Source organism: Drosophila novamexicana, unplaced genomic scaffold (assembly GCF_003285875.2).
Source record: "Drosophila novamexicana strain 15010-1031.04,08,12 unplaced genomic scaffold, DnovRS2.1 tig00000986-arrow-arrow-pilon, whole genome shotgun sequence".
Taxonomy (NCBI): domain Eukaryota; kingdom Metazoa; phylum Arthropoda; class Insecta; order Diptera; family Drosophilidae; genus Drosophila; species Drosophila novamexicana.
Genome location: NW_020824835.1, coordinates 442,661 through 464,644, shown reverse-complemented (window position 1 = coordinate 464,644; position 21,984 = coordinate 442,661). Strand labels below are relative to the sequence as shown.

Below are 21,984 nucleotides of genomic sequence, written 5' to 3'. Positions count from 1 at the left end.
TAACATAAAACATATATTATGATATTAATATCATATATGTATCTGCGTTCTATTTACATACAATTTTTGTCTGAAAACGCTGCTGTTGCCTGTTATTTCAATAAGGCGAAAGTCACCCTTTTGTTGCCCAATCCCTATTAATCAAAAGTCATAGAATATTATGATTCTTAATTGCATTTATTAAATTGTTTTGCTTTTGCTAATTGTTTTGTTCCCATCACAGTTGGTTATCACAGTTGCGTTGTCTTTTGTCTTCTTTCAAGTAGCTGCCTTTTGCCGGATGCCTTACCAGGGGCGCCACAGTTTCTCGCCCTCCACTGGCATCGGCGATGGTGTAGGACTCTCGCAATCACTGTGATAGCCTGATGAAGCGGGGCTAAGCGGCGCCGAGCTGCAGTTGATACTCAGCTCGGTTGTCGCCTCCGATTCGGACATTGTTTGTGCCTCATGGAACTGCTGCAGATTCTTGTAGACACGGCCCAGATGCGTCATTACCGATTTGCCGAGGTCAACGCTCATGCCAGGTGTGGATGCCATAACACGTGACACCTCATTGACTGCATTCATGTAACCGTTACGGAAGCTCTCCAATGGCATAGCTGGTGATGCTGGTGTTGCTGTTTCTGATTTGCCCATCTTTTGCTGGCGCATGAATACCACAGCTGATTCAAGCATCTCGGCCTTATCCATGCGCAGAATGCCATCATCGCCGCGCAGCTCGGCGACAAGTGTCTTTAGAGTGTCCAGGCACTTGTTGATGCGTGCTCGACGCTGACGTTCCAGCAGCGGTTTCTTCACCTTCTGGTAGATCTGTGTTTTGCTGGTGTATTCCATTTTTACGTAAATTTTATGAATTTCAAGTGCGCACAGGCAATGCAGAAATGCTCGTAGTTGCCTTGTTGCTGGCTGTATCGTGAATGATGCCCTTTGGCTGCCAATGCGTCGCTTTTATAGCCGGTCCCAAGTTCAGAATCCACCCTCGGCCAGTGCTACGCATGAGCGCGCCCCGTCTCGCTCGCACGGACATGTCCGTAGCATGCTATGGCAGGGCTCTCCCTCTGACGCGCAGGCGTCATCAGGCGCTGAGCAGAGGAACAGCTGCAATGTGCGGCTGGCATGGAGGACAATCGGCAATCCTTGTGGCTCGTGGCGTGGGAACCGACCTGAAAGTAAGTTTCTCACACAATTTTTTCTCGTTTGTTTTCCTTTTGGCCACATGCTTCGCTTTTTTAAAGGATCAGAGCACAAATTTTGCAGCTGTCGCTGTTTTGGGCATCGCCATGCAGTTGTTGTTGCTGTTGCTGTTGTTGCTGCTGCTGCTGCTGTAGTTGCTCTTTAGGCCGGTGTTATTATCCTTAATGCATACTTCACTGCCTCATCCTGTGCGAGTGCGTGGGTCGTTCCCGTTCTCATTGTTATCCTGCCGTGCCATCTTTTGCTTATTGTTTCATCAATGTATGCAGATGATGATGGCATAATGCGGTCTCTGCCCCGATCCCTGCTCCTCATTCCCATTGCCCGCTGAGTGTTTATTGGACACAATTAGTGTGGCATATTGGCTTCGTTTGGCTTGGGCTACCAGGTCAGGCGGACGCTGAAAGTGTGCTCTGATCTGGCGACGCGTGGTTTAGCTGAAGTGATCGCTGGGTGATCGGTGGCTTAATTGCAACCCCCTCACATCTGGTATGTAGTACGTATTTAACATTTATCATTAATTGATCAATTTCTCGTTGTTGTTGTTGTTGTTCTCTGCGGCAGCTAATTGATAAATTGATAATTAATTGAACATTGAGATACCAAAACATTTTTAACTACAGATTAACAATCATTAGGTGTCTGTGTTAGTTAAAAGGTATTTCTTTGTAGCACGTGTGGTTGTAATCAAATCGTATAGATAGTGTTTAATGAGTTAGATTCTGATTTTCAGATTTCTCGTTGGGAATCCAATTGCATAAGACGAGCTTTTTTATTGGGCTATTTCGCCGAAAGGCGTATAAATCTGATAAGAATGTGGAATTTGTTTCAGAAGATTAACAATAAATTTGAAAAAATGTGGTCGTAAATTAGAAACAGTTTAATATTAATATATAATGTTGAGGTTATTTACCTAAAATAATAATAATAATACCATATCGCTGAAGTTGTTTATGTTTGCATCAGGTTACAAAATTGTTTCAAAAATATTTGATAGATACTAGTAGTTACTGTGTATAATATTCGTATAATATACTAATATAACTAATAACTTATAAAATTTAAATTATAGTTGTTCTAAGAAAAGACAGACTACAGTATAATAATAAATAATCATTTCGGTGTTATTAACTTCAATTTCAAGAAAATGAAATAAAATAGAATAAATTGACGGCTGCAAAAACAGCTATAGAATTGACTTATTTAAATTTATGAAGATGCCTTTTGACATTTGTCAAAATTAGTAAACCTTCTTTTTTAGAGTACAGGGTACACGAATCAACTATTCTTAGTTCAAAATGTATTAGGTAAATAATACATCAAAGAAAATAATGGAGTTCGATTTTTAAAAAGTAATACAAATAAAATAAACCTTTATAAATTTAACTTTCGTACATTTTGAAAGAATTTAAAATCAGCATATAATTGGCTTACATTTAATTCATGTCATGAAAATGTTACCTACTGGAAAATTAGCATTCCATGAGTAACAGTTATTAAACTTGTATGTGTTTCATTCTGATTGGAATGTGCATAACTGAAATAAATAACTGGTATAAAATAACTAAATAAAAGATATAAAAGTTTTGTTTGCATATGTTTTCTTATATTTTTCTTAAGCTAAAAACATTTATATTGGCTAACAGACTTCTGGCTAATTGCTATAATGGAGTCAATAAAACGTGCCCTATCACAGACCTAACTTACAAAACTGCGTAACACTTAATTGGAGGCAAAATGAAGATCATTGTAAAGCATTGTAAAGCTACAGTTGAATTGCGTGCGTGTCCCGATGACTGCCCGGCGTCATCAATTACCACGGACGCCAGACGCTGCCGGTGTTGCTGATCTGCAGCAAAGATTGAGCGGCGATGGGCGTGGATGAGCCGGAGCTGCAATCACTGTCACTGGCATAGCCGCTGGAGACGGGGCTGTAGGCGTCGCGGCTGCTGCTGCAGGAGTAGGCAGAGCCGCAGTTGATGCTTAGGGGTGCATGCGGTGCCATTGGCGCTGGCTGCTCCACGGGCTGTTCCAGTTGATTCAAACGCATGCCGAGATGTGTCATCAGTGTGGTGCCAAAGGCGACATCTACTTTGGGTAATGCAGCCAACGCACGGGAAACTTCATTGGCGGCACGAATGTAGCCGGCGCGAAAACTGTGCTCCGTTGCGGATGCAGTGGCATTGGCGGACTTGGTTTGCTTCAGCTTGCGCAAGTATTGCACGGTCACCTCCAAGATGTCGGCCTTCTCAAATTTGGCATCGCTAGTTTGTGCCACGCACTCGGCCATCAGATCCTTAAGATCGTCCAGGCACTTGTTGATGCGTGCGCGACGCTTGCGTTCCAGCAGCGGCTTCATCACCTTGCGGTACTGATAGGTTTTTGATAACTCGTATTTGGTGGCCATGGTTGTTGTTTGTGATGTAAGAAGAGATGTATTGGTTGCTTGGATGCGTGTGTACTTCACGACGTTTGCGTTGAGAATGTTGCTGTCGTCTCCAGTTACCGCTGCTTTTATAGCTGCACGTGCCGACTTCGACGTTGACGTCGACTTCGACTGCGTCTCGTGCTTAGCGCACGCACCCAGAGAGCTGCCAGCAGAGAGCTGAGACGCAGCAGCAACAACAACAACACCACCTGCCGAGCAAATTACTCAGTCATTGGGTCGCTCGGCTACTCTGGTCGTGTCGGCTATTCGGCTCTGGGCTCTCGGCTTTCGTTGCGTCTGCGCCTTGTAACGATCCTCGTCTGCTGTTGGTGGTTGGTTTTTCTCTTGTTGGCTCGGCAAACAAGTTTCAGTCTTGGCAGGGGATGAAGCTGATGGTGCGTCTGTGTGTTGGTGGTGGTGGTGGTGGTGGTGGTTGTTGCACATGTTCAGCTTGTTGTTGTCATTGCTGCTTTTAGCTCTTCTCTGTTTTCTTTTACATTGACGTTCGAATCGTGGGAAACACTTTGCCCTCAAGTTTCCCACAAGATTTTTCTCGCTCGTTGGTGTTATAAGTTATAATAGGCCGGCCGTGTAGGGTGAGAGAGTGAGAGCCAAAGAACCAAAGAGAGAGAGAGAGAGACCGAGTTCCCGAGTTGAGCCCTTATGCACATTGCACAGTGGGCAAAGCACATGCGGAAATTTTGTACAAGGTTTTATTGAATGAATTCGTAGGATTTTCCAATACATGTTTCTTGTACTTGATGTGTAAAATTCTAGACTCTAGGTAAATTTCTGTTGTGGATTTTACGTGGTGTGCTCTTAACTTGATACGGTTAGTTTCAGGATTGCTGAAAGTGCCTGTGCGTGGGAATGAAGTTTGAAAAACATTTGGTATAGTAAGGTAAAATGTGGAAAATCTGTTGTAGAACAGCGTGGCATGTTTTGTACTTGAAACGGTAAGTTTACGGGATTTTGGTACTGACTGAGTAAATGAAGTCTTGAAAATATTGCGAGTGGTGACGCGGGGTAAGGTGATTTTGCAAGGTCGTGGTGTATTTAAAAAAAAAAAATGACACCGTCTAGGAAATTTCGTATCAAGCAGATGTGAACAGATATTTATGTTTATTTGCAGGTTGCGCTGATGAGCGTGGGAAGTATACGAAAAAGGAATTTTAGACCGAAGTGGAAGACAATTAGGTTGAACCAGAAGAATGGGCTGGAAAAGATTTGAGAAAGAAAAGAAAAATTGACCTCAAGCAATATTTGTGAGCAGATTCCATTTATTTATGGCTTATTCTGATTTTTATATTTAAAATTTTAAATTTAGCAGCACATTAATTTTTTACCAAAATATTTATGCACTTGTCCCACGGTAAATCTGACCGTGCCTAAGATCGAGTCATGGCGAGTGGTGTGGACAGTACTGCCGAAAAAAACTACCACCTGCCTTTTATTTTTTTCTTGCCCGACGTGGCCCAGAGGTTCCTCTTTGCTGTTGTTGCCGTCGCCGTTGTTGTTGTTGTTCTTGTTGTCAATTATGAATGCTGAATTGTAGCTTCTGTTGAACACTTGGGCCACGCTAAGTGGCATGCCTGGGCACGTCGTGGGACCGGGGACCAGGAATCGGGTAACGAGCATTTAGGATAGGGACGCTGTGCGGGGCATGCAAACTAAATGACTGTACAGCAAATTGACACACACTAAAGATTAAATGTATCGCATTCGTTAACTATATAAACAATATACGTGGCCAGTTTGGCCACGGGCAGGAAGTGCGAGCAGCCGATCGACGGCGAGAGGGAGACAACCACATTGAGCGCAGGGGGATGAGATGGCAAGCCATGATGAGCATGGCGTGCTGAGAGTGTGCTGAACAGCAAGCCGTTACAATCTTTCGAGAGTGTGAGAACATTTTTTCAACTGCACATGGCGAACGGATCGTCGATCTCAATAGGGGCACATTTGGGTACACAACGGGGTTGGGGGTTGCTTCGCACATTGTCTATGCAATGCCTTTCCATCGTTGTGGCTCTTGTTGTTGGTGTTGTCATTGCTGTTGTTGCTGTGGCTGTGAAATTGTATGTGTGTGCATGCTTGAGCCGCGTAATAACGCGCGACAGACACACGTAAAATGACAGGCTAGAAGGCTGAAAAGAGGGGGGTGTGGAACGGCACATTCGTCAAAGGGTCGCTGCACTGAACTTACGAGAAGCTTACTGGGCGTGTGTAACTGGTATGTAGTTATGCGGTTTATTGAATTTCAAAGTTTCTGGAGACAGGATGTTATTATTGACCCTATACGAATTCAAGCTTTGAGGGCCTATAACTAAATAGGCACTAGGATCATAGTTAATTAAATTACCATCAGCTCCTTTAAGTTTGAATGATGTTATTTCACTATAATAATAATAAGAATAATAATAATAAAAATAATAGTAATAATAATAATAATAATAATAATAATAATAATAATAATAATGTTAATAATAATAATAATAATAATAATAATAATAATAGTAATAATAATAATAATAATAATAATAATAATAATAATAAAATAATAATAATAATTATAATAATAATAATAATAATAATAATAATAATAATAATAATAATAATAATAATAATAATAGTAATAATAATAATAATAATAATAATAATAATAATAATAATAATAATAATAATAATAATAACGATAACAATAATAATATTAATAATAGTTATAATAATAATAATTATAATAATAATAATAATAATAATAATAATAATAATATAGTAATATTGAAAAAAATACTAAAAAACTTAATAAAATTGACAACTTTATCTGTAATTTAAGTCACTCGGGTTTTATCGAAACAATTATTTAATAAAACCACAATTGCTAAAACCTAGTACGTTTTTATCGACTTGAACTATGGGTGATTTACCATCATTATTAAAACCAATCTGAAAACCAATACAAGGCATAGTTTTTTTTTACTTTTAAGTGATTATTTATTAGATTAAAAATTAACAACATTTATACTATTGGCACTATGAACTAAACTCTGATAGATTCGGAGTATGTAAATGTATATCACAAGGTATTTAAAGTTGGCATAAAGTTGGTATTAAATACTTAATTAACACCTTGCCCGGGACAACGTTGACATTGTTGCCGTTGATGGCTGCTTGGCCGATTGCATTGGCAGCTTGTTTCCCACTTGCTCATATGTTGCATGCAACTAGTTTCGCATGACCGGCTGACTGGCTGAGTGGCTGACGGGCTGACTGGATGGGATGGCTTCATTGAAGAAGTATTCATTCATACATTTGACCACTTCTATCTACCGGTTTGTTGTTGTTTGTTTGTTTGTTGTTGTTGCTGTTGCTACTGTGCATGCCAATAAAAGCTGCCGTCTGCTGTTTCCAGGCAAAAGAGCAATTGATGTGTGCCCATTGCTGTCTCCTGCAGCATGCGTTCGTTGGCCTGATTTTGCGCAATCTCCTCTAGACTCTCATAGTGCTGGCAGTGGCTGATGTTGTTGTTGTTGCTGTGCCCGCTGCTGCTGCTGCTGCTGACGTTGCACTTGCCGCGACGCTGCAGCATTTTGGCAATTAGATTCTTCACTTTAGACATAGTTTTGTTTCGGTTGTTGTTAGCGCTTCGCGTTGCAAATTTCAACTGTGCTGCTGGCGTGGCAAGTGTCGCGCTTATATAGCTCAGCTTCCCGCCCAAAAAACACCACAACCACCACCCAATCAAAGAAGAAGAGCAGCAGCACTCAGCGACAAGTGCCACATGGGCAACACATGTGGCCAGCACGCGGCTGACTGATGTTGCAAGTTTCAGAGCAAAAGCAAAAGCAACAGCAGCAGCAACTGTGGAAACTGTGGCAACAGCAGCCGCCCAACGCTTGCCTGCCACGCTTTCAGCGCAGGCTCATCAGGCCGAGTGGAGAGCAAGCTCAACACGTGCAGGATAATCGTGTCAGTCGTCCGCACCCCTCATTGTCGATGCTTCCTTTCCCTTGTTTTGTTTTTTACTTATTCAATATAACGAACGCACAAAATAAATATTGAGAGCGTCGAGCAGTTGTGGTTCCCATGGATAAGGTTCGATGGCCCTCAGTTGGTTAGGGGAAAAATATCCCACGGTTCGAGTGGCAGCTGCTTGCAATTTAGGCCACAGCCCGGTTCGTGTTGCTGCCGTTCTTGTTGTTGTTGTTGTTGTTGCTGTTGCCGGTGGTGGATGGATGTTGACTGCCTGACACATATTGCACTTGCTGCCTGGCGAAAGTCTCGCTCGACCTCTAAAGCCTTCTCGGACAAGTGTGTGTGTGCCCGTTCATTTCCCAATTATCAAATGCACACAAAACCCGACCCAATGCCGCCTCCGGCTCGTTTTTTGCACCTGATTGATATTTGTCGGTTTGGCCACTTGTGGAAAGCTTGCGCCGGCCGCAGTCGCGTGGCGGACGCACTTGTCTCGTGCTGCGCAGTATCAGCCGCCTGCGGGGCGTTGGGCGGTCACGTGGCCGTCGTGCATTTGATTTGCTTGCAACTTCGGCTATGGCGCAAGGTGCAGCAATTGAGTTTAGTGGCGTTTGTTTGATCGCCACTTGATTGCGTATTTGGGCGTTTTGTGGATTATAATTTGAGTGCTTTTTCAGTCACTTTTAATTAAAGCTGTGGGAGGGTTAGGCACGTGCCACACTTTGGGGAGTTGTTGTCTAATTGAATGTGGCCTTTAATGGTACCCACTGTATTAAAGTATTGCACTGCGATGTTTTAAGTATAGCATTTGAGTTTAAAAATTACCATACACGCATTTGTTTTGGTATGCTTAACTAATTAGAATCTTAGTAAGTGTTGCGCTTGGGTTTTCCCACCATTTAAGGCAGTTAATGTTTAGTTCTTTTAACAATGCTGAGCAATACAATTGTCCAGTTATCGTGTAGTTAATTTACGGTGTTGTAGGTTAAAGGTAAATATCTTTGAAGTTACCTGGGAACTGTTTCCCTAATGGTAAAATAAATGTTTTCATTACAACTATTGGCTTCCCTTTATGCATTGTCAACAGTATAAATCAAGATTATGAGTGGGATTAAAGTTGCTTAAAGGGTTGTTTTTGTATCAATTAAAATAAAATGCAACATATTGAAATCAATAAAAGTCAGCAACATGTTGTGATCAATCTTTGGTGTTTGTATTTATTTTTTATTTAATGGGGGGAAGGTGTATTTTACTATTCGGCATTAAATTAACTTTGTTTTATCAAACTGGAATGTGTTTCTTTATACTTTTCTTAATATTGTGAAATTCAAAATTAGTTTAACCAAATTTTCCAAAGACACACAACTCAAGCGCAGAGATTTCTGTGATGTCACCTTTGAGAGTTGAAGTATGAACGTTTTTGTTAATCAAAATATTCCTGTGTGAGTGCCTCTATCTTGGCAGGCTAAAATCTGAAAAGATGTCTCATAAACAAAAGATTTTAATTTATTTAAATACTTTCTTTCTGAAGATTTGGCGTGTGCAAGCCCTGCTCCAATAAAGTTTTGTATTTCTTTAAAACTCTCAAAATATATTTGGACTACTTGTTCTAGATGTTTTCAAACTTTTTCGGATTAAGTTATATAGGAAAATATTTGTTCAATTTCTAATCAAGGAGGTGTCTTTAAATGCTCAATTGGTAGTTCGAATATTTTCTCCAATAAGATATATATTTCAGAAGCCCTTTCGATTTAATTTAGACTGTTATTAAAGGCCCTAATCACCTGCACGATTTGTTCTTATAAATGCCACGCTCTTAAACGTATCTGAAAGATTGCAAATCTTCAAGTCTTGCACCTGCTGGCAATTTTTTCTTGAGGCCTATTTTTTGCTCACGTTCTGCTCGCTTATGACCCAATGCTCATCAAATCAAATCCACAATTGACGCTCAATTGATGTTGGCCGACAGTAGCACTTGTATACATATAAAAAACTCAATTCCAATCACGTCAACGGTAGCGCCAACTTTTCACCTTCGGCTTTGGCCAATCAACGTTGCTGTGGCTGATGCTTAAGCTGAAGCTGTGGCTCATAAACTCTTCTGCGGTTCAATTAGCGCATGTCGTAAAGTACAAATAACTATTGCGCACAATTCCGCAGAAACCTCGAAGCAGACTTTGGGGTATAATCATTAAGCTGAAGCCAAGTAGCCGACATCGCGACGACGATTTAAATTAAACAATCGACAATGACGACAACGGCGACGCCAGCAACAACAACAGCGGCAACAACGACAACAGCGGCAGCAACATGATGACGACAAGAGTGAAAAACTAAAGTAAAGCAGCCAGTAATCAGTCAGTCAGACAATCAGACAGTCAGTCCGTCAGTCAAGTCGTCAGGGCAGCCACACGACGCTGATAATGCGCGTCGCGCCGACGCAATAAATGTGTGCCGTCAACAGTCGAGGCCCTCATGTTGCTGCTGTTTATGTTGCTGCTGTGTTTGTAATCGCAACCATATAAGCGACTTAAATGGCAGGTGTGCACATCGCGTGGGAAACACACGACGTTTCTCGAGCGGTTCTCACGATATGAAAATCGAGCAATCGACGCACATACGAGCCACTGACGACGGACGACTGACGAGTGCCGAGCTGCCGATCCGCCGAGCTGCGGGTGCCACTTACCGCAACGGAGCTACCACCCCTTCTTATAGGCACGGATGCTAACTGGAGCTCTGCAGATTGGGTATGTACTAGTAGTGTGAATATAATGGAATTTCTTTTTCTGTGAGCTGTAATTGGACTATGTGTGTGAGGGGATTAGGAACTGAACTGAAAATATAAAACATTTTAAATTAAAAAAAAAGTACTTAACTAGTTATAAGTACTAGCTAAATTTTGTTATTTTAGAAAATATAAAATTTCGTTTAGGTATCTTCTATACGTGAACTAGGTTACTATTTAACCTAATTATTTAAGTCCGTGATTTGTCGAAATATCTAGGCACAGACTTATATTAATAAAGGTGACAATCCTTTGAAAAATAAAGTTCATAACAAATATTAATATTAATTTTATAAGGGAATATCAAGCTATAAATAATCTAAGTTGGACTTCGAACCTTGTTCAATTTCTCAAATAGCTGAGCTACTTTCTTCAGCTTATGTATGCTTATGTATCTAACTTAAATTTGCGTTAAGCTTATGAACGCTTTTTTATGGCATAAAAAAATTGTCCTTAGAAAAGTTATTTAATAACTATTAAAAAGTCGGATAAGGCTTTTTAAGAGACCTTAAGATGTTATAAATAATATTTACATATTTTAATTTTATAATTTATCTACTAAATAAATTAGTTAAAAACTTATTGTAGTTCATGTAGTTAATGTTAATGCCGATCGGTGAATTTTCTAAAATGATTTGAATACAATTACTATTTTTAAGCATATATTTTTTTGCCCGAAAATACAACAAGCCTTTTTGAAGGACGAAGCCATAAAAACCACATCGATCCAAGAACATTTGTAACTTTTCATCAATTTTTACTTTTGGCTTATAAGACAAATCACCACGGTCCGGTCAATTGTCTTGGCCTCTCTCTCTTCTCTGGGATCTTGGCCAGAATTTTACGGTTTAATTGCAGTTACAATGCGTCAGACACGCAACTAGACAATCGTCTTTTAGTTATTGTTGATGTGCATCTCAGTTTTAGGGTCTATCAACGATTTCCTTTCCCACGCATTGCAAAGAGCGAGGGAGAGAGAGATTTCTAGATCTCTGCACGTCTGGCTACCTGCAGCAGGTCCTGGCTGCAGGACCCGAAGCCCGAACTGCAGTGCAGCCTATAAAAGGCGACGCTGCATTCGAGAAGAGCATCATTCACACAGCATCCTGCAAACCGTGCACAACTAAAGCACTCAAGAAGACCTCAGAAATGGCACCACAAACTGAAACCGCGTACGTCTCGAAGACCCAGCATTATCTGAAGGTGAAGAAGCCGCTGCTGGAGCGTCAGCGTCGGGCACGCATGAACATGTGCCTGGACACACTGAAGACACTTGTTGCCGAGTTCCAGGGCGACGATGCCATACTACGTCTGGACAAGGCTGAAATGCTCGAGGCGGCACTTGTCTTCATGCGCAAGCAGCTGATCAAGCAACAGGCGCCGGTCTCACCTGTGCCCATGGACAGCTTCAAGAACGGTTACATGAATGCCGTCAGCGAAATCTCACGTGTGATGGCCTGCACGCCGGCTTTGAGCGTTGATGTTGGCAAGACGGTGATGACACATCTGGGCATTGAGTTCCAGCGCATGCTGCAGGCAGACCAGCAATCAGAACAACACCAGCAGCAGCAAACCGAATTGGAATCCATGCCAATCAGTCGTTCCGCCAGCCCCGCATCTTCCGGCTATCACAGCGATGCCGAGGAGTCTGAGGCAGCAGCGAGCCCACAGTCTGGCAGCCCTTCAGTGTGGCGCCCCTGGTAATCCACAGAGATAACAACAATCTACAACTTCAACCATAACAACGAATCATGTCTTCCAATTGACTCGATGTAAACTGTGATAACAAAAGCTTTACATAGATCTAAGCATGACTAGCTTATAAGATACCAATCTCCGGCTTTAATAGTTTTAAGATGTACAAATAAGCGAGATTATGCTTACTAACTTTAGACTATAAGAGAATATTACAAGCTTTAATAGTAATAAAAACTAAAACTTGGAAAAAAAATGATATTCGTCTTCTTTTATTTTCTTTATGTCATTATTTTATTTCAATTAATTTTAGTTAAGAATTGGGTATCTTGCCTAGTTTATTTAAAGGGCGATCATCAACATTTTACTTATTGGGTTTTATAACTTAATTTTTTAAATACTATAGAAAAGATTTCGCTAGCAACACACGCCAACAGACTAGCTAGTACTCTTCAAGGTGCCCGTCCCATCAGGAGATTAAGGAGAACTCTTGCCCAGATACTCCCTAACTCCGACCACCCATCACTAGGGCGACGCGGCCTCCTCCTCTCAGGCTGGCTATCTGATAGAAAAAACAAAATTCTAATTTTCTTAATAAAAACCTGCCGAAAGTAACTAATGACAAACAAATGGTGCATGAGGCAATTAGCGACCTTGAAAGCCGTTTATTAAATATCTAATAAAGCAATTTTTTACCAAACAAACTTAACTTTGTTTGTTATATTTATAGTTCTGTAAAATCTGCGAACTTGGAAAATTTTAAAAATAATTTGCTTACCAAATATTTTAACAATCCATTTAGGTTTTAGAGGCCCCGAATCTATTTAAAATATCGTGGCATAATGTAGTTACTGTTAACAATTTACTGCTAAATGACTGTCTAAAGTAGTATAATATTTGTATTAATAATAATTTCACTAATAAAAAAATCATTTTACATTGACTGCAATCTTTACTAAAAGTAAATTATAGAAAAAAAACGAGTGACTGCAAATCTCTAAACATCCTAAAGCCGAACATTTTTTAGAAGGATTTTGTAGCCTTCGAGAATAACAAATATAAAGATACATATACTTAAATAATATATATTTATAAGTACTTTAAAAATAATAATCCAATAACATTTTTAACTGATCCTACTCAACATTTATATCTTTTCTGAAACCAAGTAATGTCTATCACCTTATCTAAATATCTTCACCATAGTTAAGACGTCTACACCCTTTATTTTCTAACTACACTTTTAGAAATAGACTATCTTACAAAGTTCACTCTTATCTACAAGATTGTATTAGTTATTAGAAAACATATACATATACTATTAAATCACCCTTAGATCCTATATGTAAATAATGAAATAAATAATATTTATGGTTTGATAATTTTTATACAGCCTTCAATTTATTATTCTTAAAAATACATAATTGAGGTTATGCTATGGTATTAGAGTCCCTTTTCACCTGTCTTCATTCCTTTGCTTAATACTATCTTCCTTTTACTTTGGAATGTTTTGAAATAAAAATAGTTCAAAATCAGTGCATGATCATTTCTCATAGAGCCTGCTCACGCAATGTACAATTGAGCTCAACTGTACCTATGCAATATCGCATTTCGTCTCAAACTGTTGGTGTTTGCTTCAAAATATTGACACTCTTCTTGGTATAGCGCAGCTATCAAGATCAAACTTCAATATCTGTTAGTGCTGCATTAGAAAATCGGAGCATTGAGTTTGAGCTAAAACCCAATATAGAAATAAGATATTCCATCTAATGGGGACAACTCTTAAATCACAGAGCTTATCAGTATGCGTAACAGGATTCCGGCGTCTACAGTTTTGTAATTAGTCTTGGAAGGATTAAGTGGGACCAGGCACGCTAACGACTAGAAAATTGAAAGACTTGTTTGTGCGCGTAGAAAGATTGAGGCAAAGGGACGATAATTTAGATATATTTTAATGAGTTTTCGTTTTAATAGGGTCTGGGTTTTGTAGGTGCTTGTTTATGCCTAAATGGCTCCCCAGAAACTCGGCGTGTCAACGCAACCAAACACCCCAGCTACGAACGAGTGCGAGAGTGAGGGAACCCGAGCTCCCTAGGGTCTCAAGTAGGAGGTCCTCACCCTTAAGCTAGTGTTCATATGAAACCTTAGCTGCAACGATCGGCGACGCCCCTGAGAGGGCAAACCAAAAACCGAGTCTGAGACCTGTCCACGCCTCGCATGCTCATCGGACTCATCAACATGCACGTGTTGCCCTCCAATCTGCATATACCGGACCGGACCCCTCGGTGTCTTGTGTGGTGCGGTGCGGTCTGTGTGTGTGGTGTGTAGTGTTGTTGAGCCTGGTTTTTAGGGAGGGCGGCGACACTGAGTTAAACTGTAATTACAACCCCTTTTGTGCGCTGCACGTGCGTTGAGTGATGGGCGGCCAAAAAGCGTTTCTTTGGCAATTGCCCATTGATCCTTGCATTGTGCACGTCCTAAACTAACAATGTCTGCATTCCCAGAACTGCCTCCCGCATGTGCAACAAGCATCTCACATACTAATTTGTAAACTAAAAGATAATTCAACATGTCGCCCTGTCTCGTGTCAAGTGCGCTGCGTCTCTTGCATGTAATATGATGATAAAAAAAAGGACCCCACATGTGTCTGCCAAGCCAGACCAACAGATTTTTATTTTTATAACGCATTTATGAGTGTGCCGCCTGTGCGTGCATGTGTGTGTTTTGGTGTGTTATTTTATCATTACAAAACCGCCGCGTGGGTCGCTATTCAAATATATCTGCGATTTGTAGATACATTGTTGTTTTAACTGCGGCGGACATGACTTTAATGCTTTGGCTTCGAAATGGATTGTTTTTTGAGGTTCTATGTGGGACTGCAATTTCAACTAGACCAGTTGAAGTGATTGCCGTCGCCGGCTCTAGGGTTACATTCTGTTGAATTTTCGCCCGCCTCGTTCGAAGTTCACGCTGACCAGAGAATAGCGGAAATACCGTAACATCGGCATAGTTAACACTGGTCGTGGAAAACCCGAATCCTGTAACTGGACCTGATTGCGGCCCAATGGTTGCGGGTATTTCCCGCTTCTCGCTGCTGTTGCAGCCACATGTGTGAAAATTCGCTGCTCACAAGTTACGCACGTACCTTGCGTTTGCCATCTATCGGGGCCGGGGCACTTGCTGCATATATTTTGTGGATAGATAGTACATCAGCAAGACGTGTCAGTTGGCGACGCTGCAATTTGGAAACGGCGTCGTAACACCAAGCACCCCGCAGTGAGAGAAACGAGGTCGTCACGTGTTCAAACAAGACGAATCACGTTCTCATGCCCAGTTCCAAGCCCAAGTCCAATCCCAAACCCAGTGCGTGTGTGTACGCACACATTTGGGCCAGGAACCTAAACACTTGCAAACAATGGCAACCGGCGAGGGGTCAGGTTGTTGTTGATATATATTTTTTCTTTTAATTTTTCAAATCTCTTTTTTTGTGTGTGCCACAGGTTTTGTTTCGGGCTAATCTACAATTTTGGAACCTTTAATGATCGGCAACGATAAGAAATCAGTGCACGTGTTCATCGAGAGAGCAGGTCAAAGATTTTCACTGGAAACGATTTTGGGCCAAACAAGGTACCACGGTAGCCCAAAAACCGCCACAGTGGTAGCTGCTATCTGTTTATATCTATAGTCTGTGGACCCCCAGCAGGGCTTTTCGAACAATCTTTTTTTGGTTTTTGGTTTTTGGTTGCCATAGAAATTTGGTGGCTATTGCACGTGGGCCATGAAATGAAAACTAGGGGAATGAGTCAACCAAAATAGAGTGAAGGACGACACACAATTGGAACAAACAATCGTGCATTATTATGATATGGTAGAATGAGTCAACCAAAACAGCCAAGGCCGTAATTTCTACTTCCATGAAATAATTCTGTACAGCTCGGGCGAAATGGTCAACTATGGTTTTATTTGCGTTTGAAGAATATATTCCTGGTAACATTTGATTTCTTTAAGCATTGATTTCCAATAATAAATAACTGTTTGCGAAATCAAGTCATCATTTATGAATTGGTGTTTCAACTAAAGTAAGCCATCTTAAAGTTTCTTTGCAATACGTGGAGAGCTACCAATTTCTTAATTGTTCTATTACTGATTGGAAGAGATTCAAATTTAAATAGGAACTGAAAAATCTTCGCTGAATGCTCTTATATAATTGCTACATATACTACTTATCTGGGAAGCGTACATTGGAATATATATTCGTTTTATTCTGTTATAATTTAATCAATTGTATGTTTAAAATGTATACATGATATTTTAAATATATGATATCTATTGCTATATCCTTTTTTCATAAATTCATATTCAAGCTAATTATTCGAGTTGGAAATTGATGCGCTTTTCTTCGTAAGTAATCAGATATCCAATTAAATATCTAATTGCCCCTTAAATTAAAAATTTGTGTTTTTTTGTTGTTCAAGAATATTTTAAAATATATAAATCGATTTAATTAAAATTAATGCCATTTTTTATTTATTATTTGTTAATAAAATTTTAAACAATTCTTATGTTCTTATAACTCGAAAATATTTTCAAATTTATTGCTTATAAAACATTTTTACATCTTGACTATTTGATTTTCTTATGCTTTGTTTATTGCGCTCATAATTATTATAAAATTTTGAGAATTATTTTTATCAGGGAGTGCATTGGAATAAATTACTTGCATTCCACTTTGCCTTTTACTTAATCCACTTTCAAAAACGAGCCTAAAGTGCATACAAATCAGCTGGGGCTTAGATAGCAAATATATGTAGTACCATAGAACTTTAAACACCCCAAGCTGTCAATTTCTATCTTATCTGACTGACTATTTATTGCTTTACTGTGTAAACAAATGCTTAGTTTGTTGCCTTTCTTTCTAATTAATCCTCAATAGCTGAGCTGAGCACAACAAAAAACACACACACAAATCACCCAAACTCCTAATAACAATGAGTTCAAGGCGAACCTTATAATCATAGCCTGGATCTAGGAACACATCAATAGAACTGCGCAATCTTTGGGTTCGAACAACTTTGAAACGAACTGTTAACGCCAGCCTACAACTTCTCACCAGGACAGTCACCGCTTGAATCTTAATTTGTCTCTCCGGCGTTGTGTATAAAAAATAAAAGACTCTGTAGCTCCAACAAAAATAATGAAAAGAAGGAAACCCAACGCACATGGGCTACAAATATTTATGGCCAAGTCAAAGACGATCCATTAAGTACTGGATCGTCCCCGAAATCGTTCCCATGGCTCTGTGCTAACCTCAACGCCTCACGCGCCATCACGTGTCCAACTTGCGACCGAACCGAAGTCCAAAAAGGACAACGCTGGCGCACCGCTGCGCGTGTGTATGCGCAGCTCTCCCTCTCTCGCTTAGCTCCTCCAGGATGCACACAAAGTGCCCCTTAATAAGGCATGGACAGGGTAGGAGCGGGGGGCCGACCGTTTCGACTCGCCTGCTAATTGTGTGCCATCGAAATGAAATTAAAAGCAACTCCTTCGGCTTTAGAATGCCTGACACGTTTTAGTTATTTATTTTTTTCCCTTTTCTTTCCTTCTTTTATGATCCTCCTTTTTTCTCGCTCGTTTGGGCAACGCCTCGAGGCACAAAAAATTTATAAATTTCAAATTACAGCGCATTAAATGATCCCAGTCTCAGTGCCAAAGTGTGTTTGCCTATTCAACTAGTTGATCTGGGCCTCTGCTGTCAGGCCATTAATTGTTTGGGTCGTTCAAGCGTTGAAAATTGAAAATATTCTCCCACGTTTTCGGGGGCAACGCTGCACACGTGTTCAAGACCCGAAAAAGGGATTTCTATGCCAACCAAAACGAGATAAGTGCATAAAGAGCTGCCAGCAGCAACAACAACAACAACAACGATAACAACTGAGGAGCATATAAAAACCAAAAGTGATCAGCAAAAAGATTCTTTTTTTTGTTGTTGTTGTTCTTGTTTTCAATAGGCTCGAAAAAGGATCCTTCGAAAAACTGTGGGAACTGGTAGAAAGTCTCGCTTCTCACGATCCTGGCGCAGGATAAAATTGCCCTACCCAACAAGCAGGTGCGAGCGATCCAGCATGACATGCCTTCACACTCCAACGCATGCAGGTTAATGGCATGCAGGTCCGTCCCAGCGGTCCGTTTCGAAACACACCTGCCGTTTTTTGTGTGCATGTGTGCGAGTGTCTGTGCTCAGGATTTTCTCGTTTACTCGTTTTGTCTGTGCACGTATCCTTGTACTTTCCCACACTCGCACAGTATCTGGTGTATCTTTCTGCCTGCCTGCCTCTACCCTCGCTGTCCCGACCTGCTGTCGGCTTGGGTTTCGTTTTGGTCCTGTGCGGGTATAAAAGGCAGCAGTTTCAGAGGATCAGACATCATTCGAGCACTACGCTTCGTACAGCAAACAACTCAGCTAAAACGCAAACATACATTCAAAATGTGCCAGAGCCAGAACATCGTCAACAACATGAACATCAAATCGAACAAGAAATCCTACAGCGTGAAGAAGCTGCTGCAGAAGATCTTTAAACAGCATCAGCAACAGGTCGAGGAGCAGCAGAACATGCAAAACACACACAAGGCCAACTCGTTGGAATCGCTGGAGTCCATTGAGAACAGCCGCAATGCCGATCTTGAGTCCATCGCCAACAAATCCTGCGCCGCCTCGCTGGAATCCTATGAGAACGAAGCCAATGAGCGTCTCTCCGCTTCCTGCGAAATGGAGGACTACGAACTCGAACAAATGCCTACTGTGCCAGTACACTTTGTGCGCACCGCTCATGGCACCTTCTTCTGGACCGCCGCCTCCGATCTGCCCGCCGACAACGATCTCGTCGAGCCACTGTACTGCAGCACCGCCAACGAAATAGCCGTCGCTCAGTTCCAGGATCGTTGGGTGCAAGCCTAAGCGTTTGGTCAGCTAAACATACACGCAACAATGTCTTCCATTTGGGGCCAGTGGTTCCAGTTTCCTGCTTTAAGGCGTCTTCTGTTAATTTTTTGAAAAAATGCAAACAAAATTAACTGCAAGTCGCTCAACACTCAACTGAGCTTTACAAAATTGTGATAAATTTTAACTCATATTTTTACAAAAATATATATACAATTTAAAAAAAAAAACAGTTTTCGTTCTCATTCCCAAATGGCATTCAATTATCAATTTTCAGCTACCCCTAAAACAACACTACTTAATAACCTTTGCATAACTGCAAGCCATTGTTGAATTGGGTGACTCATTGGCCGCCGGCTAATCTGGTGGCCAACACTTTGTAACCATCTCTTGTTTGTTCGGGTCTACCTGAGCTGGGCTCCTGCAGTCCCTGTTAAGCCAGGCTTATTATTGATGTCTTTACCTGTGCGCAGGTAGATATCAGTGCGATAGCAACAGCATCCAACTCAAATTTAGGGGTTGATTTTACAGGTCTAACCAGTTTTGGGCCAATCAGAAAATATACAAGACATTGTTGACCGCGTCGGGTCCAATTAGACCAGGCAGTTATTTAATTACTTTACCGCTGACAAGAAGAAGAGAGATGCACAATTGATTGCATAAATGATTCAGACATTCACATTATATGTATATGTATGTATCTTTGTATCTGTATCTGTATCTACATCTATTTACAGTAGCTACAAGCTCTTAATTGCTTCTGTGACGGCAACTTCAGATATGCTGATGTGCTTGTTGCATGAAATGTGAAGAGATGTTCCCCTGATAAAAGTAAAAGTCAGCACAAGCACGTGTGTGTGCTTGGGTGTCTGTGTGTGTGGCAGTAGATCGCATTTGAAATGGGAGCACAGGAGGTGCAGATATGTGAAGATTTACTTTAAAATTCATTGAATGCATACTCAGCACATATTTGCTGCCAATAGATAAGCATGAAAAAACAACTGCGTATTTATGATCCAAAGCTTTGGTCGAATTTCAGATATATGTACTATACATACATACATACTATATATACTATACATTGAGTTATATCTTTCATACAAAGGACTTGCGAGACCCTATATTATAATGTAAGCTTTTGAATATATATTCACATATATGAAATGTATAAAAGATCTAAAGATTCTTCAGAATTATCTATGAGAATGACTGATATTATGAAAATTTTGGGAAATTGCATTTCTTTTAAAATGTAAAATATTTTAATAATTTGTAAAATAAATTTGAATTTTTAATATTATTTATTATGTGCCCTTTCTTGGTTTTATTTAGCAAAAAATTAAACGCTTTAAACTTCCGAATCTTTCAAGGCAAAATGTTATCTATGGAGATAATCTCATAATTTTAGTATATAGGTTTCTAATATTCTGCTAAGGGTATTTCTTTGAACTCAGAAATGTAACAGTTTTATACAGCTTTCTCAACGTATCTATCGAATCTGTGACTATTATATAATTAGAAATGTATAGGATTATAAAATAAATTAAAGTGACTAAAAAATGGTAAATAATTCTTCAAAATAAAGAGAGCTTAAAATAAAATAGTAGTTAATGAAATTATGAACGGCTTACACTCGCTAAAAATATTCCAATTGGGATTTAATGGGAATAATAAATCCTTTTTATTAGGCTGAAAAGCGTTTGGTGAATAAAAATAAATATGTTAGTTGTCTTTGATATGAGAACTTTTGTTTATTCATATTTAATTCCTAATTTAACATTTATAAATTATTTAAAGCTTAATTTAGCTAATTTGATAAGACGCTTTCATTTATGAACATCGCAAGCATTTAACTCTAGAAAACATTAGCAAAATTATTAGGAGGTCAGCGCAATCAAAGTGTATTGAAACGCGACGTACTTTAGTTATATCACAGTTGAAATACAAAATTTACAAATATTATCAAAATAAACTTAAAAGTATTTAAAAACAATGCACAGTGCAACAAAATCATGCGATTTGATGCGACAATTTGCTTTGGAAGACAACGGATTTTGCTGTTGTTGTTTGCTGCTGCTGATAATGGCTGCAGCGAACGGTTAATAGCCATTTGGAATACTAAAGATAAGATCTAGAAATTAGATGATGTCGCCAGGAGTGCAGGCAGCCAGTTGATTACCAGGGCCGCCAGACGGGCTCCGAGGCGCCCGACTCCTGCGAGCTAACTGACGCCGTTTCGGATAGCGCCGTGCCATCCACGGATGTCACATCGATTAGTTCGTCCTTGCCCGCCAGGAAGGCGCTGTAACTGGCTGCGGCAGCGGCGCCGTAACCGCCCAGCAGCGGAAAGGCTAAGCGTCCTGAGGCGTACCCGACGGCGGGCTGTTGTTGTTGTTGTTGTTGTTGCTGCAGCAATTGGGATTGCAGCTCAATTAGTCGCGTCGATAGAAACTTCATAATCTTGCGGCCAATCTCATCGGTTTGCTGCGTCTGCAGCAGCACTTGTGTAATCTGATCGGCAGCATGAACATAACCGGAGCGAAAGGACTCGACGTGGGCGGCGCTGGTGCTGGGGGCAGCTACATTCCCGCCGCCAGCAGTGCCGACGGCCTGCAGCGAGAGGCCGCCGCGTTGCTTGAGTTTGCGCATATGATCCACCGTTAGCTCGAGTATGTCGGCCTTCTCGAGGCGCGTGACATGCTCGCCCTCCTGTTGCAGGCACTCCACCATTAAATCCTTGAGATCATCGAGGCACTTGTTGATACGCGCACGGCGCTTGCGCTCCAACAGCGGCTTCATCACCTTCCGGTACTGATAGGTCTTGGACATCTCCATGACCATGTTGTGATTCGAATCACGTTCACTATTTCTGGTACAGTTTTGATTTTTGGCTTGAACCGGGCTACACGCACATATTCACGTCGATATCGTATTTTCTTTGGGGCGGTTGCGCGTGCGTCGCGCTCT

The 21,984-nt window shown here is 40.6% G+C and overlaps 6 protein-coding genes across 6 annotated transcripts; 2 read left to right on the top strand and 4 right to left on the bottom strand.

Annotated features, from left to right (window-relative positions):
* Positions 1 to 285: 285 nt before the first annotated feature.
* On the bottom strand, positions 286 to 834 carry LOC115765748 (enhancer of split m8 protein). Its single transcript, XM_030709410.1, has one exon. The coding sequence runs from the start codon at positions 832 to 834 to the stop codon at positions 286 to 288; it is 549 nt and encodes a 182-aa protein (XP_030565270.1).
* Positions 835 to 3,007: 2,173 nt separating this feature from the next.
* LOC115765600 (enhancer of split m7 protein) lies at positions 3,008 to 3,601 on the bottom strand. The gene has a single exon (XM_030709253.1). The coding sequence runs from the start codon at positions 3,599 to 3,601 to the stop codon at positions 3,008 to 3,010; it is 594 nt and encodes a 197-aa protein (XP_030565113.1).
* A 3,391-nt stretch (positions 3,602 to 6,992) lies between these two features.
* LOC115765773 (enhancer of split m6 protein) lies at positions 6,993 to 7,241 on the bottom strand. The gene has a single exon (XM_030709444.1). It carries the CDS (start codon positions 7,239 to 7,241, stop codon positions 6,993 to 6,995), a length of 249 nt encoding a protein of 82 aa, XP_030565304.1.
* A 4,293-nt stretch (positions 7,242 to 11,534) lies between these two features.
* On the top strand, positions 11,535 to 12,089 carry LOC115765750 (enhancer of split m5 protein). Its single transcript, XM_030709412.1, has one exon. The coding sequence runs from the start codon at positions 11,535 to 11,537 to the stop codon at positions 12,087 to 12,089; it is 555 nt and encodes a 184-aa protein (XP_030565272.1).
* Positions 12,090 to 18,564: 6,475 nt separating this feature from the next.
* On the top strand, positions 18,565 to 19,035 carry LOC115765765 (enhancer of split m4 protein). Its single transcript, XM_030709431.1, has one exon. The coding sequence runs from the start codon at positions 18,565 to 18,567 to the stop codon at positions 19,033 to 19,035; it is 471 nt and encodes a 156-aa protein (XP_030565291.1).
* A 1,763-nt stretch (positions 19,036 to 20,798) lies between these two features.
* On the bottom strand, positions 20,799 to 21,984 carry LOC115765709 (enhancer of split m3 protein). The gene has a single exon (XM_030709369.1). The coding sequence runs from the start codon at positions 21,856 to 21,858 to the stop codon at positions 21,193 to 21,195; it is 666 nt and encodes a 221-aa protein (XP_030565229.1). The 5' UTR covers positions 21,859 to 21,984; the 3' UTR covers positions 20,799 to 21,192.